Source organism: Pseudonaja textilis, chromosome 1 (genome assembly GCF_049901715.1).
Source record: "Pseudonaja textilis isolate UNSWEBS1 chromosome 1, rPseTex1.2, whole genome shotgun sequence".
Classification (NCBI taxonomy): Eukaryota; Metazoa; Chordata; class Lepidosauria; order Squamata; family Elapidae; genus Pseudonaja; species Pseudonaja textilis.
The window spans coordinates 51,740,969-51,768,487 of record NC_141990.1 but is presented as its reverse complement, the minus strand read 5'-3'; the positions used below and the strand labels follow the sequence as shown (position 1 = coordinate 51,768,487).

General features: G+C 33.5%; 1 protein-coding gene across 1 annotated transcript in view; it reads right to left on the bottom strand.

Annotated features, from left to right (window-relative positions):
• The window catches only part of DNAH14 (dynein axonemal heavy chain 14), a 244,663-nt gene that overhangs the window by 209,789 nt on the left and 7,355 nt on the right, over positions 1-27,519 (bottom strand). Inside the window, 8 exon segments of the mRNA XM_087929036.1 lie at positions 3,875-4,163; positions 4,611-4,773; positions 5,357-5,613; positions 8,279-8,410; positions 12,084-12,222; positions 15,984-16,046; positions 17,380-17,492; positions 19,361-19,525. Of these exon segments, the coding sequence (XP_087785162.1) occupies positions 3,875-4,163; positions 4,611-4,773; positions 5,357-5,613; positions 8,279-8,410; positions 12,084-12,222; positions 15,984-16,046; positions 17,380-17,492; positions 19,361-19,525 (1,321 nt within the window).

Genomic DNA, 27,519 nt, shown 5'->3' with positions numbered 1-27,519 from the left:
GAAATTCCTCCCAAAAGGCCAATGTAATAATAAATGGAGACATAACAACAGTATTTAGAATAACAAAAGGAGTTTGCCAGGGATGTCCATTGTCACCTCTGCTCTTTATTTTGACATTAGAGACATTATTAATAAAAATTAGAACAAATTTAGAAATAAAAGGAACTAGAATCAAAAAAGAAGAGTACAAATTACAAACATTTACAGACGATTTGGTTTTTTTTATTGAGGAGCCATTAGAGTCAGGGCCAATTCTGATATATGAATTAGAGAAATATGGAGAAGTTTCAGGGCTCAAAATTAATAGAGTTAAAACCAAAATGTTAGTGAAAAATATATCATCAAAAAATAAAAAAGAATTAGAAACTGTAATGAGATTACAAATCACAAAAAATTAAGTATTTAGGAATTGGTTAACGGCAAAATGCTCCTCAATAAAAGAAGACAATTATATGAAATTATTTAATCAAATTAAAAAAGACTTGGAAAAATGGGGGACTTTACAATTATCTCTATTAGGACGAATAGCAACTATCAAAATGAATATCTTACCTAAATTACTATACCTATTCCAAACAACCCCTATAAAATTAAACAAGAAATGTTTAAATAGAATAACCATAAAATTTATCTGGGCAGGTAAGAAAGCACAGATAAAATTAAGAGATTTACAGGATAGCAAGAGCAGAGGTGGCCTTGGACTCCCAGATTGGGAACTCTATCACAAGGCTGCAATACTAGTATGGATACAAGATTGGATTAATTTAAGAAACAAAAGAATATTAACTTTAGAAGGGCATGACCTACAAAGAAGGTGGCATGCTTTCCCGTGGGATAAAGGAAATAAACCGTATCTATATTTTTATAGACATAAAATAAGGGATGCACTGATACAAACTTGGAGACAAATAAAGAAAAAACATTATTCGAAAATCCCAAGCTGGATATCCCCCATGGAAGCATTGATCCACCTCAATACAATGGATGTGAATAAAATGGCCAGGTGTAGGGAAATTTTAGATAATCAAGGGAAATTAAAGAGTAGACAGGAATTGGAAGGGCAGGGAATAAAAATAGATTGGTGGCCTTACCTACAAATACAAACAAGATATAAAAAAGACAGTGAGGAATTTGGAATAGACATTGAACCACAAAAATTAGACAGACTTTTGATTGGGCCAGATGAGAAACTATTATCAAAGATATATAAATACCTATTAGAATTTGATAGAGTAGAAGAGATTGTGAAAGGATCAATGATTGCATGGAACAAAAATATCAGACATAGTATTGATTTAGAAGAATGGGAAAAAATTTGGAATAGAAATTACAAAGTAACAAAATTGGCGGCCTATAAGGAAAATCAACACAAAATGTTTCACCGTTGGCATTTAGCACCTACAAGATTGGCTAAGATCTATCCAAATTTAAAACCAAATTGCTGGAAATGTGGACAGAAACAAGGTACCTTCTTTCATTCATGGTGGTTATGTCCCAAAGTGAAAAAATATTGGGAAATGATACAAATGTGGTTACAGGAGTTAGTTGGAAGCAAAATTGATTTTGTCCCAGAATTATTTCTTTTAGGAATAATAAAAAGAAATTAAAAATAGAAAGATAAAGTATCTGGTGTTATATGTATTAACAGCAGCAAGAATATATATATATATATATATATATATATATAGAAGGTATAGAACTGGTACGTACAGATTGTATCAGATAGGATATGTGAATATCCTATCAACAAAGCATCACATATGTGAATGTACACAAAATGTCACAGCACTGTTTATTAAGTAATGGAGATGTGTAAAAAAGAAAAAAAACCAATAAAGTATTCTTAAAAAAAAACAAGAGTGTACGGAAAAAATAATAGGACCTTTTGGAGACTGAAGAATGAATAAAAAAGATTGGTGAGTATCTGCTTATAAAGGGACTATTCATTTTGAACATATAGTTTAAGTATATGTCTCCTCACACAAACACACTCACACATACATACAAGCACACATAACAATTTGGGACTACATTGCAGTTTTATGTAGGACATGGGGTTGCAGACCAAATTTCTACTTTTCAACAAAGCATCACAAATGTACAAATGTACATTATTGCATGTTTGTGATTTAGAAAAAATAAACGAACTTGAATTATGATATGTTTTGCACTGATAAGGAGTTGAAGGTTGGTTGCTGAATGCAGAAAGTAAAGCACATGTGAGAATGGAATTATTACTAAATGATACAACACTGAGCAAAAAGTAAGATGAAGATGTGTGCTGTCCCTTTTGTATTTTAATATATTAATGATAAATATGTAAAGAATGCTAGTGAACAGCAAGATGACCTAGCGATGAAGATGCTCACCTCCCACTTGGAAGGTTGAGAATTCAATTCTAGGTAGCAGTAGAGATTTCTCTCTCAGGATACAAACAGAAAATAACTGAGGTGAACTCCACTTAGGCATAGAAAAAAAATAAGGAATGATAGCATGCAGAAATAAAATAAAAGTATTGATGATAAGAATAAGAGAGTTGTAGTTTTTTTAAAGAGTATTGCAGAGGACAACAGTGCTATGTTTCTTTATCACTAATATTCTGAATCCCTTAATTCTATGGCTTACGTTAGGATAAATTATCCCTAAAGATTTGTTCTATGTATGCAGGAATTTAAAACTGAGAAACCTAGAAAATGCCTTTTTTCTTTAGTGCCTGTTTCTATAGTATGCCATTCTTTACCCCATTGTAGAGTTGTAATTGCAGGAATATTCTCATCTTGGATGGCAAACCTCAGATAAGGAATGTTTACAAGCAATTACAACTCAGGCAAACAAAGTCACTAATGTAAAGGCGGATTAGAGAGAGGAAGTAAACATAGGTTAGACTTTAACTAGAGATAATTAATTGTGTTAATTACTATGCTAAACAGGAACGAAAGTTAAGCAGAAACCAAAGTTAACCAATGTTGGAGGATTACTAAAAATGTGTATAAATGCAAGACTAGATTCCAATAAAGTTCCTCATGATTCAGTTGATCATGATGAAACACCTCGACTGACTCGTCATTACAACACCCCATGAAATTCACCTGTTTCAACTCTATAAATTTTTAAATGTAAAATAATAATCTTTTCCTGTTGTATTTAATCAGTTGAATTATTTTTGAAATCAGTGCTATATTATTTTATAAATTCATTTCTTAGGTATAATACATTTAATTCAAAATACAAAATTTAATTTAAAATAGTAAGTTTTAGAGATTTCTCCAAATAGCATCTGTAAAATGTCTACTATTTTTGTAAACAGTACTTCCTAAAATATGAAAAATTATGTATTTCTCAATCTATAAATGCTCCCGTTGCACTAATTTTGTTCATATCTGTTTGAATCTGGGTAGCTTGATACCTACAGGAGAAACAACTGCAGTTACAGTTGCTATTGAATTCAAAACAAAATTAGGAAAGTTGCATACATTTCCTAAATATTCTGTTGAACAAAAATAATTAGAGTTATATGTATCTGTCCCTTTCTAGTCAATTTGAAACATCAATCTTGTCTTGGTTTCAGGACTCCTGATTCAATCCAGGTTAAATTATCTACATTTCTGAAACATCATACTGGATACAAATTCAATCTTCTTACCAGTATTCATTCTTTAGAATGATAATAGAATAAAAAAAGAAATTATAGGAAAAATAAATAATGTGGCAAGAAATCTAGCTAAGACACAGGACCAAAAAGCACATAGCATAATACTACCAAAAGAACTGATAGAATAATAGTGCATATAATTAATCTATTAGGAGAGCTATGGCTCTGTGCTTTTGTAGTGTAAAATACAGCCTTATTTTCAAAGAACCTTATTAATCTTACTCAATGGCCTTAGTTTTCCTTCATTCCTGAAGGTACCCAAATCTTCTGTAGTACTTTCTGATCTTTCTTCATGTTTGCTATCATCTTCAAATGAGCTGCTCAAAACTTCATCAAAGTCTAATATTTCTTTCAAAGATTCTGCTGAAGATTCTAAAATATAATCATCATCATTTTGGTAATATTTTCTACGATGCTCCTTTTCATAGGGAATTCTCAGACAAATATTTATTTCAAATATTGGGAAATATTCCTCTTCGCCTTTTAGTTGCCTTTTCACTTCTTCTAGGATCTAAAGTCATATAAAATATAACAAAATTAGAATATTATTTTTTAAAACATCATGCAAATGGAACTAGAGAGCATTGAAAACAAAAGATTTTCAATCTAAAACAAGGAACAAAAATCCATTATTTTTGACTTGATACTAATCAATAGAGAAGATTACATTGTGATAATATGCATTTGAATCTGTTGTAAAGCATGAAGAGATTTTTGAGAAAGATGGAAAATGTATTTAATCTTCATAAGTTTTTTTTTCATAAGGAACCATGAAATTATTTTGTTATTTGAAGGCAAGATTTTGTCTTTAAAGGTATAACAATGAATAGCTTTCAGCATGTATTTAAGCTTAAATTTAAACTATTAAATTTAATCATTATTATATGTATTAATAAGATAAATATGAATTATTGGATAATCTGTGTTGTAAATTATCTTCATTTAGAAATCAATTCACCTTGTCTATATCACTGACAGTAACAATATCATGTTGTGCTTCTGTTTCCTTTGAACGGTGCAATAATTTCTGGGTGCCTTCAAAATGCTCATTTTCATATACCCACAGGCATCTATTTTCAGTCAATAAGAAAAGTGCTTTCTCAATTGAATTTTTATATGTTCTGTATATGTGAAAAAATAGGAAAAATCCTAATTGATATTTTAAATAGCATAATTCATTTTAATAACTGACAATACCTCAAGGTTATTTAAGGTTACTAGGAGATAGTTGGGATGTGGCCATACTGGAAGATAGAATAGATATTTAAGACAACTCCCAGAATTCTCCAGTTAGATGGGGCTTACAAATAGTGAAGGCAGAGGAGGTGACCATCTTGAACGATGCATACATGTGAGAGACAATATTATAGCTTAGTTAATAGATATTTCCTTTTTACAAGAATAAAGCTATCACATGTAACTCAAAGACATAAAGGAGCAATAAATTATTATTAATTTGCTTAATTATACACTATATCAATTTTTATTTAAAATATAAATATTTGGCCTGTCACTTATGCTCCATAAGAAGCCTTTACTCCAAGAATTATTTTATAATTTTTATAATGTAACCTGAACTTAAAAATAAAGGAAATATAACTGTAACAATAATATTAAATAATAATTAATCTAAGAGAATTTTATAAACAATATTATTAAATATGAGCTAGTGTTTTAATTATGAAATAGATGCATGAAACTAACCTCATAAGGCTTTCATTTGTCTTCTTTTTTGAAATGGTCATATTACTGGAACCTTTAAATATCTCCAAAAGAGTATTTATGGCATTGTTTACCAATCTGCGAAGAAATTCTTGAAAGATTCTATCTACAAGCTTAAGAAACTTAGAAAAGCGTTCCATAATGTGCCGCCATTCAGCTATCTCAAAGTATTTTGGTTTCTCTTTTAAATCATACAATGAAGGCTGAAAAAGTGTTTCTGCTCCTTTCTCTTTTGCTACCTACAGCATTATGAAATAATAAATTTGAAAAAGTAATAAATATATACAGTATTTTCATCATGTAGACATTTTGTATTATTTACTTTTCTTCATCATCCTTTTTCAATAAGGAAAACAAAGTTTGAAGATGTTTCATCCATAAATATTTCTTATCAGAATTGCCATATAACAAGAAGGGCGGTAGTGGTGGTAGTAAATAACAACTGCAACCATAGCCTTGATGATTGAAAATTGACTATGTTTGACCACAGTACGAGAAACTCTTATGGAAGACAAATGGGAAAGCTGGACTGAAAAGTAACCTTACTTTGAAAAGAATCCAGAACCTCTAAGAATCAGAAACTTCTAACATATCAAGATAGCCAAATTAAAAATATTATGGTAGAAATCATTCTCCACAATCCATAGAAAATTGATAGCATTGTCATTGCTTGTGCATGAAATTAACAAGTTCAAGAGCTAAAGCTCTGTCACATTTCAAAACTCCTCATGTAATTACAGTAAAGAGATCAAAATATTGGGGCATTCATATCAATTGAAGATGAAATACCCAGGATTTTTAAAAAGAAAGAGATTAATGATAAGATTGAGAATTCATGTCAATTTTCCAGAAATCCTATAAATCAACAATGAAAGGGATGAAATGGGATGTGAAAATAAACTTTTTAGATCTGTGCTACATTTTAACAAATAAAGAAACACAACTTTTTGAAATGGAAGGCCTTTTTTTGTTGCAATGTTTTCTTACTCGAAGAGCTAGTAGGTTTTGCTGTTGCTGCTCCATGGAATAGATATTGGTACTGGAATGGGAAAGAAATACTACAGCAGCCTCACTGATCATGCAAATAGTATGCACATTTTATTTGATAACTATAGCTAAGACTTAATCATGACTGACATAATTAGAATATGTTAATCATAAGACATGAGTTATTCAAATTAACAGAAGTGTCAAAAAGGATAAAAGTTCCAGTGTATATGAAAAATGTATGATTATATAGCCCGGATTCATGAGCCATTGATCAATAGGGAAATGTGTGAATGTATCCCGAGGAAAGGTGAGCCAACTGCAGTTACTTCAAAAATATGAGCAACCATGCTCATATCATATTCTGATGGAAGGCAATGTCTGTGAAAGAGACATCATATATGCAAGCAATCTGGAAATGGTGAAAACTCATTAAGTCATAATCAGAATGATCATAGTTTGGAACATCTTGTTAGATGATCCTGATCTTATTGTTGAAGACTATGTAAAGGAAGCAGGGATCCAATACTGAGAGATGACAACTCCTCTAATATAATAGAATCAGCCATAGGTGTGTCACATTATGGAAAACCTGATTCTTTTTCCAGCATGACTAAAGGGTTATATTTTTTCAGAAATTAATAGTTGTAAAGAACATCTACACTGGTGTGCTAAGTACTACTGACATCTATCACCATCAAGTCCTTGTTATCATTTTGTATTTTAAATTCATTTTATATACTTTTGTATATGTAGTTAGTTACAGTTATATGTAAACAGAACAATTAATCAGTGGAATAACTTGCCTCTAGAAGTTGTAAATGTTCCAACACTGGAGATTTTTAAGAAGAGATTGGACCACCATTTCTCTGAAATGGTAATGGTTTTTCTGTTCGAGCAGGTGGTTGGACTAGAAGACTTCCAAGGCCCCTTCCAACTCTGTTATTCAGTTATGCTTTCACATATTTTTGTATATGTATGCTGTATGCCTGCTTTTAATTTTGTCAATGAGAGCTATAGAGAGATGCATTGGTCATTGATGCTGAAGTGTTAGATTACTGCACCATTCAGTGTACCAAGAAAATGTCAGAATATTCATGAACTGGCAGAGACATGGTAACAAGGTCAGCCAATGAATAGCAGGGCAACAGGTCAGCCAAGGAGAGCTAAATTAGAAACTGAAACTGAAGGATTCTGGGCGTGGCCCTGCAGCTTTGAGTGCTGTGCTGAGAAATGAAATTATTCTGCTCTGACCTCTGAAGCTGCTGTTTATTGTTTTACTTGTAACTACAAACATGTTGGAAGAATCTATTATTGATATTGTACATTTTAGTCATATATTATCATGTATATAAAGAAGTTAATGAATCCTGCTGAATCAGTCATCTTGTGTGTGCTTTCTGAATTTGATTTCTGCAATAAATTCTAACAGAAAATAATTGAACAAGATGATGTTTCTGGTCCTTTCCAATAATTTTCTTCTACAATTTTATTAAAACCCCTTTTTTGATGACTTGTTCAGAAAAACATGCAGAGATTTCTGTGGCCTTTTACCTCCAGAAAATATGGTTTTTAGTTAGTTCTGAAGCAAAATTTGAATTAATCCAACAGAAATATCTCATATCCCCAGAGAGAGAAAATAGTATATGTAAGCATCTAACTCCAAAATTATGCATTAATCTGCTAAGAATGTTAAAAGGAGGGTAAGATTATTGTGATTAAATAGTAAAACATCTTATTCATTATTCTTATTACATACATTATTCATACATTATCAGATCAGAAAAATATTATTATACTTACTGACAGTTAAGTCTTAACAATATAACATAAGAAAAATATTAAAATATATTAGAAATATTTTCAATAATGAACATAAGATAAAAATGCAAAATATATATAAAATGCATTAATTACTTTTAAAAAGCAGGCCTGAATTACTTCGATTACTTTATCTTTAAAACTTTGGAGTTGAGATAAAGCATGTTGACTCTGTTGATATTGTTCCTCACAAAATTCATCCAATGTGTATGTATAAGCCGTATTTATCTAAGAACAAAAGAAAAATATTATAAATAAGTACAATTTCCCTGAAATGGATACAAATTTTTATGTATTTTTCTCATTCATCTGCATAAGAATAAATATTGGCACATCAACAATAACATATAAAAAGTGAACAGTTCACACACATACAAATATACTGTGATATTAACATATCACGAATGATATAGCTGCTAATAAATTTTCCTAAGCTGCATTAATGGGCAATCAAAACTTGAGATGCAAAATTTCAGACTTCCAGTTTGAGCTTCTTCGGCGACAGACCGAAACCGCGTCTCTGTGCAGTTCCGATCCGTGCTCGCGGCTGGAGCGCCCCGAGCCAGCTGGTTTCGGGGCTAAGCCACGCCGTAGAGGTGGTGAAGAAGGGGGAGACTGTCTGCAGGGTTGAGGAGAGCTACATCTCTCCTCCCCAGCTGGCCATTACTCCCTTTCCCGAAGGCGGTTGTAGTGGTGGTCAGAAATGGCCACCACAAAGAAGAACTCGACCGGAAAAGAATGTGCAGGAGGAAGATAAGAAGAGAAAGTTTTGGTTGACCAGGTCAAACAGCAAAAGCAACAAATAAGGTACCCTGGAATTGAAACTATTAAAAAAATACCAATAACATTGTTCCCTAAGAAGATTTCTAAGCTGCGAAGGAGAAAAGGGAAAGGATTTAGTTTTTTTTCTCCTCTTCCTATACTGACAGCTAAGAGACTTAAGCAAGAAATTGGAAAAAAATCCACTTTGACATTAATAGGCATTTAATGCTGAAAATAAAAAGTCAAAGGGATAATAAAAATTTCTGGATAATTAAAAGCTTTTGAAAACAGGAAAGGAGAGAAAAAGAATAAAAGAGCAGGATCTGGAAGGGAGGAGACTGCCTGGAATTAAAAAGAACTTACAGCAAAATCTCAACAAGACTTCCAAAAGATACATCTTAACTGAAACATCGCAACAAAATAGTAAAACCCCAGGAAGAGAAAGTGAAAAAAGAAATAAGAAGAAACAGCTTGGGACTATTTGGATTACTTGGTGATCTCTGGATTCTTCGTTATTGCATCTGAATGACTAAAATCAATCAGGTGGTTGCTTAAAACTGTTTAAAATGGCTCCACTTTTAGAAGAACTGAAAATGAAACTTAAAAAGTACAAAGAAGATGCACAAGAAGGGAGAGGTTCTTTTGGCTTCGTATTTCAGTTCATAGAAATGGAGATTTGGAACTATGAGAAACAACAAGAAATGCCTGCAGAACAAGGAGATTGGGACAAAGAAGAAGCCATCTTTAATGAACAAGTAATCTTAGGTGGGGGAAAAAAGGAAAGGGGGGAAATAGAATGGAAAGTTTAAGATTGGGAAAAACAACCCCCCCCCCCCAAAAAAATAGAGTGAAAAATAAGTATAAAATCAGAAAGCAACAGAAGAGGGAAATACTGAAGAGAGAATTAGAACTAGAGAGACAAGGGGGTAAAAAGAGGAGGGAGAAGAAGAGAGGGAAGAAAGAAAGGAAAAGAAGTTATAAAGGACAGAAACAAAATATGGAGAAACAGGGCCTATTGAGAGATAATGGGTGAAAACCTAATGGAAAAAGGGATTCTGCAAAGGTACATAAGATAGTATTGTTATATTAGAAATAGAAATAATTTCAGAAAATATGAAACAATGTATGATTAAAATGTTTTATAAAATAGTTATCATAAATGGAATGCTTGTCAATAAATAAATGTAACAAAATGAATATTTAATGATTTACAAAACATATGTGAAGAGAAATAAGGGAAAAATTAATTATGGAGATTATATATGTTTTTAAGGAAGTATGATATTTAATTGAAAAGAAATGTTAAAGAAGTTAAGACTTTAATGATTATTAATGATAGAACTGAATTGGAATGGAATGAGGGTTTATAATTACATATATTTATACTTTTTTAAAAGAATATAGTGTGTATTATAAGAATGTACCAAGCAGAATTCGATTGGAAGTTATGTATTATGTATTATATTGAAGGTCATAACCTTAAGGTATGTATTGAAGTTTAAATAAGAGTTGAATGGATATAATTAAAAGATATAAAGGTGTCCTACTCCAATTAGTAACTACAGGAGAAAATGTGTTTAATGAGAAAAGATAACATGAAATTGAAACAGAACAGACAAAAGTATAAATATAATGGTTTGAATTGAGATGAGATAATCAAAATAAAATTGAGAAAATTAAAAGAGGGGAAAAACCATATAGAAAATGTAGAATACACAAAAAGGAGCATGAAATTGAGTTTGTGTCTGTATAAAGAAGTTCAACCTGGGACCATGCTATTTTCAAAAAAGATGTTTTACTTGTATTTTGTGTGTATGAAAACCCAAATAAAACTTTATTAAAAAAAAACCTTGAGATGCAAAATTTTGTAAAATTTTAAAATCAGGGAGCAATAGAAGGAAAATGTGGCCCTAAATCCCCAATTTGAAATGTCCATCTGAATGAATTTATTTAGCATTAGACTGTGTCACTTGCTGACCCTCACATGCAGAATTCATCAATACAAATTTTGATGCCTCCAAATATCTGGTCAGCCCAGATGTGTGTGTATGAATATGCAGAGAAAGGGGAGGAAGGAAGAAATTGAATGGTTTTGTCACACTTTCAAACTACTATTAATGTTAGTATAAAGATTATAATTAATAGTTGATCGAGTATATATCATTATATATTTATATTATATATATTATATATTATATATAAGGAATGTACAATAGCAGGAATGCTATGATGAATACTTCTATAGTAGAACATAACCATGAAGGTAAAAACATAAAAACATGACTTTTAATTTGTTTTTCTTTTAACATTTTCCCATTTCTCATACAAGCTATAAACTTGTATGTAACATACCGCATTAAAGCATGAAACTGAATCAAACTAAAAAATTAGAACAAAACCTATCCTCTCTCCTTAGTACTGAAGCTTCAATTTTTCAGTGCAGACTCAGGTAGAAGATTGCAGAATGGTAGATCTCTGAGTGAATCTCTGATCCTGTGAGCAACTCAATCTGCCAGCTTTGCCTGATTTTCGGTAAAAGTTGCTTTTTTTATTTAAAAAAATCCTCAATATTTACATAAATATTTATAATATTTACATAAAAGCCATGCCCAGCCAGTCACACCCAAGCCACACCCAGTCAGCAAGCCACGCCCAGCCAATCACATGATCACCAAGCCACACCCACAAATTAGGCCACGCTCATACAACCAGTTGTTGAGAAATTTGAATCCCACCCCTGCCCAGGATGTTGTAACCATTGTAAATACATGCTGGTTGCCAAGCACCCAAATTCTGAACATGTGACCCTGGAGATGCTGTGACAGTTATAAGTGTGAGAATTTTTTTCAGTGCCATTGTAACTTCAAAACAGTCACTCAATAAATGGTTGTAAGTTGAGAACTACCTGTATATTTATTATTTGTGCCTTCAAATCAGTGTTGAATTCTGAAACTTTTTTGGCAAGATTTTGGTTTGCCATTTTCTTCTTCCTAGGGCTTAGAGAGTGATCAGCTGGCTTTTTGCCTAAGAGGGACACAATATAGAACTCACTCTCCCAGTTTCTAGCCTGATGCTTTAACCACTACATCAAACTGGCTCTTATTTCATTTTTTTACACATTTAAAATATTTACTCTCACCTTTATGAAATTTATAGTTGTTTTTTCAGATGATCTGGGCTTCTCTGAATTACTCACATCTACACACAAAGTTTGGAGATAAAGTAAGCAACTTTGCAGTATCTCATCAGCAAAAAATAGTTGCTTATACAATATCATTCTGCAAACAGAATAATATGAATATTTTAAATTACTACATGTTTTCAGTTTATAATAAATATAAGTTGACATGTGCTTGGAATTCAGCAATTCATCTTGAAAGTCATTATCTCACATATGGATTTATTTACTTTTTCTGAAGGAGACCCTAAACTAAAACCAGAGAAGAATTGCAAAGGAAAGGCCATATTTCTCAATGGTTTGCCTATGCTCAATTAACTGAAAGATTTAAATTGGATAAGGAAGAATTTGTTGTTACCAATGGGAAAATTGATTTCGAGTTGGATTTATGTACGAATAATGAACGTGTGATTGCTAAGATGCATAAATTACTATTGAAAATTAATATGGAGGATGAAATGTTAAAGATTGTATAATCAAATGGGCAAGATACTTTGATTATAACATAATCCGTGATCAATGGGAGAATATGTGGAAAAGGGGACTGGAATTTACACTGAATAATAATTTGAAATAGAGAGATGATGTATCATTGGCATTTAGCACCAATCAATTATCAGAGGGTTTGTATAAGGGTGTGTCAAATACATGTTGGAAATGTATAAAATCTGAAGGCATTTTTTATCATTTCTGGTGGCCATGTAAGAAAACTAACACTTTTTGGAATCAGACAAGTATTTTTAACTCCGACAATTCGTAGACTGAATGTACAATTGAAACCAGAGGCTTTTCTTATATATTACAATTATCTGCAAGGCTTCTCTATGTAGAGAGATGGAAGAACTCATATATACCCTCAATGGAAAAATGGATGATGAAATTAATGGAGTTGGCAGAGATGGCAAAATTGACAGCTCTGATTTGGAAAATATTATATTTCGCTTAGTTTTTACTTGGAAACAATTCTTGTATGTAGAACCCATTCTTCGTCTTAAAAAGGCAATACCAATGCTGATTCATCTTCAATTGCATCAGACTTACATTGCATCAGACTTACAGCAGCTGGCAGCTATTGAATCTTATACTTCAACACTTGACATTGAAAGAAATGAAATTTTGACCTTGGGTTGTATTATTTGTAATAGTTCATTCTAATTCAAAGAGTCATTGATTTTTAAGTTTATATCTGTATCAAATAGTCAAAAGTTACTTTTTTCTATACTTTCCCCCCCTTTTCCCTCTACATTTTTGTATTTTATATACTTTTTGAAATTTAATAAAGTTTTGAAAAAAAGGAAGTCATTATCTGAAATGTAAAGACTTGATACACTCTCCAGAATAAAAGGGGAGAAATAAAATAAAATAATTGTTGATCCTGTGCTCTCTGCTTTTCCTGAAAGATAGGAGGAATGAACTTTTGTGTGACTATCATCTCACACAAAAGAAATTATTTTAAATGTTTTCCAACATTTTGGTGAAACCCTACTAAAATCATTGAATCACGAATTAGATGAGTTAGAAATGTATGTTTTCTATAACAGTGGTCCCCAACCACCGGGCCCCGGACCGGTACCGGTCCATGGATTGTTTTGTACCGGGCTGCAAAGAATGTTTGTTTGGGCACCGCCATCTTGTTTCAGCTTCCTGAGTTGCCTTAGCATGCTCGGTTAGTTAAGAAATGCCCTACCCAGAGAAGGAAGTGGTGCTGGAGGAGGAGGAGGAGGCAGTAGTGGAGAAGCAAGCAACCCAGGGTGCTACCGCTGTGGCAGCTTTGCCTGCATTTCCGAGGCTTTGATGTTGGGAGAGGCAGCAAGGGCTGGAAAAGGGGAGAGCTGTGCAAGGCTCCGTCTCCCTTTCCTGCCTGCACGTGGGTGGGAGGGAGGAAAGAGAGAGAGCCGGGAGCAATTCAAGGCTAGAAAACTAATGGGGAGAGCTGACAGTGGGCACTGGGGGTGGGGACTGTTGTTGCCACCACCGTGTGTGGGAGCGTGCATCTCAAGGATCTGAGCTGGGAGGCGCGAGAACTGCAAGTAGGAGCATTTGATGATTTTGAAGAACTCCTGGAACATGGTAGATTGCCATTTTGTAGGTCTCAGTGAAAGAGTGAGCTTTGTTTTGTCTCCTTTCCTCCCCTGGTAATGCGAGAGATACTTTCTCTCTTCCCCCCCACCCCCAAATAATCACTGGCTGTGGCTGGGTTTGGCAGCGAAGTGCTAAAGCGAGCGAGGTGCCCCCAGGGACACCTTTCCTTGCCTGTCTCCAGGTGAGGCTGGAAGAGCCCCCCCCCCAAGCTTTTCCTCGGCTGCAGATCTGAGCCTCTCAATCCTCCACCCAGGATCTGAAAGGAGCTCCCACTTTCTCCCCCTCCCCCAATTAATCGCCAAGAGAGGCAGTCCTTCTGCAGACAGATGCCTGCTGAGAAGCCCCTGGAGTGGCAGCCAAGGGGCGCTGCCCCTCAAGGAGAGCAAAGCCCCCTTTCTCCCTCTGCTTCTCCCAACAGCAGTTGCCCCGAGGCCCCTCAACTCAGACACACACACACACACACACACAGCCTGCTCTTCTGTCTCTTTGGAAGGTGCCAGGTGGGGGAGGCTTCCAGCCCAGAACATTTTATTTTGTTATTATTAAGCATTTACAATAAGTGTGTGTGTGTGTGTGTTTGTGTATGATGTATGTGTATGTGTGTGTGTGTGTGTGTGTGTGTGTGTATAATATTAACATAAAAATTATATTAAATATATTAGCTTTTTAAAAAAATCATATTAGTGGTCCTCAGGATTTAAAAGTATGAATTTAGTGGTCCCTGAGATCCAAAAGGTTGGTGACCCCTGTTCTATAATATGCAGGTCTCCCTGATAGGTGGCCATTCTCTTCTTCAGTGTGGAATGTTTTACTGTTTAAGAGATAGATAGACAGACAGACAGACAGACAGACAGACAGACAGACAGACAGATAATGTTTATTGTCATTTTTACAGCAGACACTGGCACACATTAAAAATGAAATTCTGTTGCCTGCTCTAAAAAGTATAGACATATAGCTCTACACACACACACACACACACACACACACACATCACTGTCCATTTTGAATACATATCAGAAAGAGGAAGGTTGAGTTTCTACTATCAGAAATACCATTGGTTCTTATCCTGCCTGTAGTTCCATGAGTTTAACAGGTGTAACCTCTCTTTATGACAGCCCTTAAATAGGTGTTGTTTGCTATTTCTTATCTTTTCTTTTGTATACTAAACATTCTCAGCAACTTCAAGTGTTCCTCGTAGGACTTAATCTCTTCCAAATCTCTTATGCTTCTAGTTTTTCTCTGAACTTGTTCTAATTTTCCATATTTAAAGTGTACCATCCAGAGCTGACCATGGTATTCCAATGTAGTTTAAGCAGTTCAGAGTGCAATGGAGCTACTATCTCTCATGGAGCAGCTCAACTCCCACGATAACAACAACACAATCAATTCAGCCACTTGACCATCTCCATCTCCATTTATAGTCCCCAGACCCACTGACAAAAAACATGTTTTTACAGCCTTTCAGAAAAGCAGTAAAGTGGGGGTCAATTGTACCACAGAAGGAATGATGTTCCATAAAGAAGTCACTACCAAGAATGTCCTTTTTTATGGTTCTACCAGATCACATTCCATAATCAATGGGACCATGCAATCTTAGACCCTTAACACATACACCATTATCCTTAAAATATGCACATATCCTCAACATGGTAGTTTATGCATTGGATTTTTCCTCTTTAGACTGTTTTACATTTGTTATTTTTTAAAAGATGTTTCCCCCCTGTAAAAAGGGTAATCAACTCACTTAGTACAAATATCTGGTCTTTATATACTTACTGGTTTCTTTTTGTTTTTGAATACTTAACAATATTTTTCCAGAGGATAAAATATTTCTTTTTTCTGAAAAGAAAAGAAAAATCTTCTGAGAAAGAGAGAAACAGATTTGATTGTATAATGATTGAGCCAAAGATATATAATTTATTTTGTATAACTATTACCCACAAATATTACATATTTAACATAATTTCATATGAGTAAAATGTAATAATTATTTTAATAGAATATGGCTTCCCTGATGGCTTCCCCACTGAATTTCTGAGGAAACCAGCAGAGAAAATAGCCAATGTTAATCACATGAGGTTTTCAAAGAACAATAGGACAGTCACTTGTCCTGAATAGTATAATGCAGTGATGTGATGGCTAACTTTTCAGCACTGAGTACCCAAAGCATGCGTGAAACACGCATCCCCAAAATGCAATGCATGTACGTCCCCCATGCATGCGCACCTCTGCGCATGCACCTTGCCACCCCAAATGCGCCGTTCACATGCGTGTATGGCACCTGCACATGTGCCCTGCCCCCACATATGCATGTGTGTCTCCTGCATGTGTGGCATCCCCGGGCATGTGCCTCGCCCCCTGCACATGCATGGCAGAGACCCGAAGACCAGCTGGCTGGCAAGAGGCATGTACGCACACACGCAGCAGAACTGAACTGGGGTGATGGCTCGTGTGCCCGTAGAGAGGACTCTGTGTGCCACTACTGGCACATGTGCCATAGGTTTGCCATCACAGGTGTAATATTTCCTCCTTGGGAAAGGGGTTGTACTGGGAGATTTCAATTTTTTTTCCAGCTCTATGATTCTATGATATACCATCTAGTGTAGTCTTAAATCTCATTCCATGTGCTTTGATAGCCAGGTTTGAAATGAAGATGTTCAGTACAGTAGGAAGCTAGCTTTATATTGAGGTGCAAGAAGAAATATCTCTGGGGGAATCCTTCCATGTTGCTATTTGTGCACATTAAGACTATGTTGTCCTATCTCAAATGCTGAAATAAAAAGTGCTATAAATTAGTAACCCCCAATGTATACTGTGATTCCCACCCTCGGGAAAAAATCCCCCCTAATGAATTCCCTGAATACAATTGACTATGAATCTTCTGTCATGAGATTTATTTATCATCACTCTAAAAATTTTCTGAACACTCTGACATAGAGAAAAGTGGAAAGGCTTTGAGTTGGTAATCATCTTTTGATGTATAACACAGGGAGTTATGGATTAATGAATATGGTAAAATGAACTTCTATGGAAAATCTCTATAGCTGAAAAATGCTACAGTTTACACACTGAACTGTTTTGTCAAACATAGCCAGTCACAACATCCAAAATATCCTACTACAGATTGAGTAGATAATTGCACATATATCTTTGTTCCATAAATATGTCTTACCTGAAATTAAAATATAAATCCATGTTATGTAACACATTATAAAGTTGCCTTTCATATAACCATTCCATCACTGGAGTTATTTCCATTTCATGCTTTCCACACACTGAAGTGAACTGGAAAATGAGGCAAAAGCTAACTAGAATATTTAACTATGTTTCAGTATTTATTAATTTACATTCCATCATCATAATTTTTATGTCCAAATGAAGGAAAACCTTTATAGCACATTCCTTCAACAGTCCTGCCAAACGAAACCACAATAATATTTGTTTAAAGCAAGGATGAGTACCATGTGGTCTGAAATTTATATTTATTTATTTCTTGGTGAGAAAATGGCTTCTTTTTTTTATCTTTTCAAAATTAAGAATGGAACCTGGAAGCCATGATAGCTCCAATTCAAACCACTTGAATTCCCATTCTTAAATTCCCACTCAAAAAGCAGGGGGGCAAACCCTATTTCATAATTATGCTATCAAAATTCAGCACCCCAAATTAACAATTATTTTTGAATTTTGTAAAGTGATTATTCGGGATGAAAACCATTTAGCTACAAGAAACATACTGCTCCAATTCTCATTATTACTCCCTACCCAATGCAAGAAACATCATAAACAACTCAATGCCACCACTTCTCTTGCAATCTTCCAATTTCAGAAGCTAAATATTGATAATGATCACTAATTCCTACTTATGAAAGATAAATAAATAGGCAGTAGTGATAGAAACCTGCAACTGAAAAATCTGTTCTGCTCCATTGCACTGTAATGTTTCTACATTTTTACCTTTAGATGGTGCTGCTGAATTAGAAAAAGAAAAAGTGATGCAGCGATCATTCTTTGTGGTTGTCTTTTTAAGAACGGGGTGGGGGGAATACTGTGCACAAACTATCTTTGTGGCCTGCAAACCCAGCCATACTTTTTTATTTAAACCCTTTTATTTTTATCATTTTTTTCATTAAATAATATGCTTAAGTATACCCAATCTGATGGGGACTAGCCATCTTTAACAATATCCATGAGACAGCTGGAGGGTGGAGTCATTTGGCATTTTATTGGGAAAAAACTTTGAGAAAAAAAAATACAGGGATTCAAATGGACATGGTCCCAAAAGATTAGATTAGAATTAGATTAAAATTAGATTAGAATTCTTTATTGGCCAAGCGTGATTGGACACACAAGGAATTTGCCTTGGTGCAAATGCTATCAGTATACATAAAAGATAAGATACATTCTTCAAGAGTCAAGAATCATAAGGTACAACACTTAATGATAGTCATAGGGTACAATAAGCAATCATACTAGGAAACAGTCAATATAGATCATAAGGATACAAGCGACAAAGTTAACAAATTTTATTCACTCTTCCTTGTTCTTGTTGGGAGAGGAAAGTAAAATGAGCAAAGCTGATATTTCTTCTATTCTATTCTTTTAGAGTTTACATTAGTTTTTCATTGTTTGATCTATAGTTCAGAAGCACAGAAATAGGTCAGAACCAGTCTGACAGTGCTTACCATTCTGTTCTTGCACAAGCAGTCCTTCTGAAAAAACATCTATGGAGTACAAGTGTGAATTAATATATTTCAACTGCTTGTCTGTGTCTTGTTATCTTTCCTCAGGGAAATGCAAATAAAGTTTTATTTTATTTTATTATTTTATTTTATGCCTCAATTCAATTGAATTCTAAGGCATGCAACTATTGCACAAGGACTTTACCAGAGGTGGTATTCAGCAGGTTCTGACCAGTTCTGGAGAACCGGTAGCAGAAATTTTGAGTAGTTCAGAGAACTGGCAAATACCACTTCTGATCGGAGATTTTACTGTATCCTTCCCCTGCCACACCCACCAAGCCATGCCCTGGTAGTAAAAAAAATTGAATCCCACCACTGGACTTTATGTTTCTGTATAGGAAAAAAAACTAGATATAAGAAATAATCAGGGAACAGTAATTTGCTATTTCAGGACTGTGAAAAGCGATCTGTTACCTTGGATACATATGAGGCACTAATAGTCCAATACTCTTTACTTCGTCTAGCCATATTTGCAGAGACCACTTGAAGATCATATGGATTGTAGGCTGCTTTGGGGTCATCCCTACTTCTTATAAGACAGTATATGTATTCTCCATCATCTTTTTTTAATGCATCATCCTGAAAACAGTAATCAAGTGGTAAAATGTGAATTATAAACATGAAAACTGTAATCATAATTCATTTTGTTAAAATATATAAGATATAGTTGAGGTACTTAAGTTGAATTGATGTAAAATAGAATGTATTTCTTACATTTTAAAGATAACATTCAGAAAAATTGGAACAGATTCACAGAAGGGTCCCGAAATCCCGATCATTTAGAATGATTAGGAACTAGAAATCATGAAGTGAAATTAGAACAACCAAGTGTTTTTTATTTTGCAGAAAGATGATAGCAGAGTGTAATGGTACTCTTCAACTACCTGAAAATAGTCCATTCCAATGATTATATATAATCATTAAATAAAATAAAAAGTCAAAGAAAACCATAAATTACTGTTAGCATACCTAACTCTACTCAGGAAATAGGAAGGAAGTACATTGTGGAAGCTTCAATAATTTTAGAATTTCCTCTAATTGCTGTCTTTTTAATGGTTCTGCAATCAATTAGATATTGAAAGAGGCAAAGAAACCATGAAATATTTTCATACACTGGCTGTTCCAGCAAAATTAAATTCAGTAATTAAAGAAAAGCTAAATTATTTCTTGGGTAGTGGATGGTTAAAATCTTAAATAATTTACATCACAGGTGTCAAACTTGTGGTATTGTGTTGCTGTCACATGATGCTTCACAAGGTTTTTTCCCTTCGCAGAGCTGGGGTGGGTGTGGCCTAAGCATGATGCATCCAGCCCATGGGCTGCCAGTTTGACACCCCTGATCTACATGTTTAGATAAACTACATAAGTAGCTGTTAGCATTTCCTGAAGGAAGGTATCTGGTTACCTGGTTAATTGATAATCAATTATCAATTGGTTATGAGCATTAACTGAGCATTAATAAATCCAGTACCCATTGTTAATAACTTAATCATGAAGAGCCACTTACATTCCAGCTAATAATTTTTCTTTTGGTTTCTTCTCCCACTTCTCCCTCTCATTCCTTCTTGAGCAGTATTCTTTAATATTTAATTAAGCCACTCAAATGTAATTCATCTATTGAATTCCATGAGTGGGAGAGCAGAACTCTAACTGCCTTTGCTTGGACCTCTGTGTTTGGACTAACCTCTTACTAACAGCCAACCTAGAAAATGTATAGTTAACCATGGTATCTCCTAAGTTTTTGTATTTTTTTTCAAAAACAAGAGAGCCAAGATTCTGGTCTAGAGAAAACACAGAACTGTTATTGCCAAGGGAACAATAGCCACCAAGAGACCAGGTGCTATGGTCTCAGGAAGGAATCCCTATTTTTTCTACTAACCAAATGTCCTGCCTATTTACTTAAATAGCAAACTAGCATATATCATATAAGAAGCAGGTAATGAAAATATAAAAAGTAGAATCGTTCAAATATCCAGAACAGCAATAAAAGACATGCTTCTAAGCTCAGCCATCTATCAATAAGGGAGGGGAAATAATCTAGGTCTAGGACCTTCATGCTAATACATTCTTTTAGTAGTATAGAATGACCCAGTAAGATATCTCTGCAGTGATGTGCTAGATGCTCTAGTAGATAGACAAGGGTTTCCGGTCTAATGATCTTCCTAAGATTTGTGTGAGAAAGAGACAGCATTTCTTTTTTGCTCTTTTACTATTAAAATGAAACCAGGTCAAAGAATATAACCCTTTCCTGATAAACAACAATAAGACTCAGAGCCATAGATAATTGTGATGATGATTTCCATTACTGCCTTTTTGTTATATCTTCTATATCTGTTATATCTTTTAGAAAAAAATGAACACATAAAATCATATCACAACTATTTCATAAAATCTTCAAACATTTGTAAGATTCTTTGCTCTTAAACTTCTGCCTCCTTATTTTCACTATGTCGCTTATTCCCTACCCAATTGTTTTGCAAAGACATAATTTATTTTGATTATTTCTTTCAGGTATAAATACAGAAAAACTTCAGAATCTTCCAAGGCCTCTCTTTTCCCAAAAATCCCTTCTGGTATCTTTTTCTTCCTTCTACCTCTATTTTAGGCAACTCAATTTGCTAAATTTAAACTTCTCTAACAATCCTCATATAGCCTGAAGCTAGAGAATTTGAATCTAATAGCTCCAGCCTAGATGGTCCCTTTACTACAGTATTTGAGATTCATATTGTTTACATCTATTTGGAGTTTAACTTAAAATATATTTTATTTTTATTCTGCACAAATATTTTCACTTCAGAATCTGATTGCTATTTCCTCAACTATGGTAATAGTATTAGAATGTACCATTTTTGCTATTACACACATAAATTATTTGAATATGTTTTATGTGAATTATGTCAGTAAATCTCATCAATTGGAATAGATTATTAGTGCTAGATATGCTACTTGATCCTAAGACAAACTGCATATTTTGAGGAAAAGGAGACTCGTAACAATCTCTGATCAATGCCAGATTTCACAAAATCAAAAATAGAGGGTTCCAGCAACTCAAAGCTGGAGTTGAAAGAATCAACAATTCCAATATCATGACAAATTAAAAAGAACAGATAAATTTTCAAAAACACAACAAGGAGTAGACTAAAATTCCAGAGTTCTAGTAACCAAGGAATTCAACATGACAACCTTTTCTTGGCAATTATATAAAATGTAAAAATGTCTATAATAGTCTTTCTCTGCATTCACTCCTCCTTCCCAATTATTTATTTATTGTTTGCTTGTTTATCAAATATATGTGGCTGCCCATCTCACAGGAAGTGACTCTGGGTGGCATACAACAATTCAATAAAACAGTAAATATATAAAGCAATCATTACCCAAAACATTATAAAGTAATTATTTTTAAAAGCATTAAAAACCATAAAAGCAGAACTAAACCAAAAAAGAACATAATAATTGGAGGGATTTTAATAACTCAGCTACCTTATAAGTTGTCCCAACCTCTGGGATCATTCAGATTAAAAAGTCCTGGAGTTTTTTAAAAAAACTATTTTCAATTTTGTTTGTTATAAAAATGGAGACTGTGATGCTGAAGTGATGTGCAAGCAAGTCTTCCAAAGATCTCAGGAAAACCTTATTTTTTTCCCCCTGAGCTGATACTCCCTGATTTTTCCCCCTGCACTGCTCAAGGTTGGTTATTCTCATATTAGATATAACCAGTGATGGCTTCCTAAAGCATCATTTTGAAGATGAATCATCTGATAATTGATATTGGTGGGGGGAGAGAGAACACAGGACTCATGGGCAGCATGATAAATGTACGGTTCAAAACAATGAATGTAAATATTTTGATGAAGAGTAAATGAGAATAACTAGTCATGTACAGGAGAACAAATAAAAGATTTCTCAAGACATCGCTTTGTGTATTTTTCCTACCTTGGTCTTAATTTTCCCTTTTCACACTTTTTAAAGGCTACATACAAAATAAAATTTTCTTGAGTTAATTTTTGGCAAGTTTTCAAATTATATGATTCTGGAAATATATGTTATTGCTAATTACATATTTAGGTTCTTACAAATAGTGTAATTCATTGTTATTTGTCCTTAATTCTGATTTCCATTGTAAATTCAAGCTTTATACAAAATGGTTGGATTTGTATTTTGAAAGAAATTTTTCTGTAAGTGCCAGAAATATTTTTTCTAGAAGTAATTGCTTAACTTGTAAATAACTTAAACTCTATTCAATTTCATTAATAATTTGTAGTACTATTTTAATTATTAATATCCATTGTTTGTTTCTTATACAAATATGATTGCTATTCTTTTAAAATGTAATATGGAGTTAATACTGATTTTTAGTGAATTGACAGACTCTGTGGGGTATTTTGTTTGCTCATTAATTACTAATTGCTCCATTCACATTGTCAATTTTACAACATTGGTGTGTTTATTTATGATTAAATTTATCTGAAGCCAAGATCACATCTATTAACTGCAGAATTCTTAGGCAGAGCGTGTATCTTGCTTGTTCTCTCCTTTTTCTGCAATAGAACTCACATTTTCCTTTTGGTAAAGTTTCATAGCTACTGACTGTTACTCACTGTTGGAGGCCAGGAGGAGAATCTTTAGTTAGAATTTTCCTGGCACATTCTTTGACAGTTCAATGAATGTTTATACAAGAAAGGCTATTAGTTGCATATATGAGGCCCATGCCACCAAAACTAATATCCTGAATTACAGATTAATATATCGAAATTTGCAGTTCAATATATTCAAATGTTTCCCTGTCATTAATGGTCATATGTGGAAATTCTGCAAGCTGTCCTGTAAGGTAGTACAAAACATTTCATCATGGGGTATTCTGGAGTCAAAATGGACTATTCCAATTTCAGAATAGATCTTTCTAGAGCCCAATTTTAAAAATTCATTTAAATGCAGATACGATGCGGGCAATACAAATCTTCATTAGTCTTCCAACATATAGTCTTCAGAGGCAGACACTGTCATCAAGCTAATTGTTACTAAACCCCATTATTTCCATGAGTTGATCCAATCCTTTTGTGAAATCAGCATACATATCATGATAGTGAATTCTAAAGTTTAATTACAGGTTGGTTGATTGGGTGTGTAGTCACATATATAGATTTGCCTCCCTGTACTACGAGTTGAAGCTCATCTTCTTCACATCCCATGTCTGGAACATCTACAGATAACAAGCCATGAACCTATAAACAAATATTCTTTTTGGTTTACATAACTGCATAATAGGCCACCTTAAAAGAATATTTTCACTTCCTTTTATAATGCAGAAGTCTTTCAAGTTGATACATTAGGATTGTCATACCAAAATCCACAGAATTTAAGTTTACAAGGCTTTTGCCAAATGTAATTTCATCAGCTCCTATGAGATGTAATCCAATTTATGCCAGCAGTCCATCAATGAGATAACTAAAAACTAAACCTTTTTCATCAATATCAGTTCTGGAATTAATTTTTTATTTGTAGTTTTCTTCCCCACCCCCCACCCCCATTTTTTCTGTGATCTGGAAGGATAGTTGAATCCCTATATTCTTGAAGTTTCTTCCTAGAATTTTAAAGTCTATGGTGATAATATTGTAATTGCTCTTGTTAATATTATTGTCACAACATGTATTAGTAGACAGGTTCACTGCTAGTAGAATTGTTATGTTTTGAAAATCATATTATTAACTCCTTAATTGTGTTTCTCACATTTCATGTGTCTGTACTTTCTGTATTTACTGAAAAATAAGTACATGTATTTTCTATTCTTTGTTGAGTTGATCCACCATTTCCTCTATTTGTTGTTTTGTTTTCATATTTTGACACATTGTAGCTGCATTCCTTCTGTGCTTCAGGGATATTCTCCTTTCCCCTGAAGAACTAGAGTCTACTCCTGAATTAAGTATTTTCAGAAACATCTTTATTCTCTTTTTCCAAATTAGAAAAGCAATTTGTATACAACTTATTATTTATTACTGGTAATGTGGGAGGAAAAAAATAAAAGGCATTGCTAACACTTTTTCTTTTTGTAATTTGATACATTTCCAAGAAACATAACACCAAAGTAATTTATTTAAGAAGCCCCATCTAAAAATACTTTTAATAGTTGATCCTAGGAACAAATCATTTTCAAAGGAATACATACATTTTATGAGATTATTTACTTAAAATAGTTATATTTAAAATATCAAGGTGGATAATTTTTATTCTAGTTGTTGCTAGTCCAAAACGGACTACCTATATAAGAACAGGAATCAAATGGCTATTTCCAAAGATATACATAATGGCTTTAACCTCTACAACAAGAAAATATCATTGGTATAAATTACTGTATTTCTTCTACAGAGGGTGTGGACATCTTTTTTTTCCCAATTTTTTTTTATTTCAATCTGCATATGCATAACAATACATTAACAGTGTGGCATCAATATATCATACATTTTAATATAGGCAAAATTAATAATATCAATCATATATCTCAATGTATATATTTCACATTAATTCATAATCCTTCAATGCTTATTTTCAACCTTTCAAAACTCTCTCCAAATGCCTACCACCATATCAGTTAAACATACCTAGTAATTCCATTATTCAATTTTCTCCCTGCTTTTATTTTATTTTTTTAAATAAAAAATGTTCATTTGCAAGCAGTGGGGTTCCAGGTTTCACATCTCAATACAAACATGACTATAGTTACCTGTTCATTATATTTGTTTAGTTTCATATTGCATCATCCTTATTATTGTTAAATATTAAACTTATCTTATCCAATTCCAATTCATGTTATATTAATACATTCTCATATCTTATTTTACAATGTTATCTCATATTCTTATCTCGTTTCTGTTGTAATTTTTCATATTACTTTTTCTGTCACATTTGTCATTTTATCAATCCTTATCTGTAAATATAATTGACGCCTCTGGTTAATAATTCGAGCTAACCATCTTCATTCTACCTTAATATCAATCTCCCTATCTAGTATATAACACAAATATATATATTTTTCTCAGATTCCGCATTATATTTTCTCAAACACCTTATAAATCATCTATACATTACAAAATACTGTTTTCGATATATTCTTATACATCACAACATATTACCTTGCGGAATCTCCTTCCTTATCCTTTTTTTTTTCACCTATTATCTCTCACTCTTTGGACAATGTACTTCCTTTTCATCCTCTATTTATTTGTTTATTTTTGTCAATTGCTTACAAGATAATAGGTATAAGTAAAAACATAGTTATGAATACATGGATACATATAAGAAAAATAAAAAAATAAAAGAAACAATAGGACACGGACGGCAGGCACGTTGGTATGCTTATGCACGCCCCCTACAGACCTCTTAGGAAAAAGGTGAGGTCAATAGTAGACAGTCTAAGGTTAAAGTTTTTGGGGTTTGGGGAAGAAACCACAGAGTCAGGTAGAGTATTCCAGACATTGACCACTCTGTTGCTGAAGTCGGATTTCCTGCAATCAAGTTTGGTGCAATTAACCTTAAGTTTGTATCTATTGTTTGCTCTTGTGTTGTTATGGTTGAAACTGAAGTATTCATTGACAGATAGGACATTGCAATGTATGATTTTATATACTTTACTTAGAACCGAAGGCAGCATAGTTCTAGGTTTTCTAGGTCTAGAATTTCGAGTCTGGTGGTATAAGGTATTCTACAACAAGGAGAGGAGTGGAGAACTCTTCTTGTGAAATATTTCTGGACTTTCTCAACTGTGTTAATATCAGATACATAATGTAGGTTCCAGACTGATGAGCTGTATCCAAATATTGGTCTAGCAAATGTTTTGAATGCTCTAGTTATTAGTGTAATATTACCAGAGAAAAAGCTACGTAAGATTATGTTAACAACTCTTAATGCCTTTTTGGCTATGTAGTTACAGTGCGCTCTAGCACTTAGGTCATTTGAGATGAGTACTCCAAGATCCTTGACAGAGTTTGGATCATCAACAAGGTCTTGACTATTTAGCTTGTATTTTATTTTCTGATTTTTTTTGCCAATATATAGGACAGAGCATTTATTTGTTGAGATTTGAAGTTGCCATTTGTTTGACCATTTTGATACATAGTCAAAGTCTTTTTGAAGGGTAGCAGTATTGTCTGTAGTGTACTTTCTTTTCCTCCTTTTTTGTTGCCTCCAAAATTCATCAGCAAAAGAGCTGATTTTTGTGTGCCTCTCAGAAAATAAGATGATAAACCTGCTGGTGGTCCCTGAGAGGAAAGCCACACCAATCCCATCCTTAAAACTACCAAGCCCTCTAAAATGGTCCAAAATTGTGTCACTCAAAATTGGCCATTCTATTGCTAAAAGTCATAAACTTGATATAAGACTATTTGGGAGGCAATTAGGAGCTTTCTAAGGGATGAAAATGAAATAATTTGCTTTGCAGAGGTTTTCTGCTCTAATTCTCTCTGTTAAAATGTAAATTCCAAAAAGTTAGCTCTGTTCTTTTTCTTTACCACCACTCTTCTGGTACCATTTATGGCCTTCATCTTGTCCTGAGAGCAAATTATAGCATCTGCCCCAAGAAA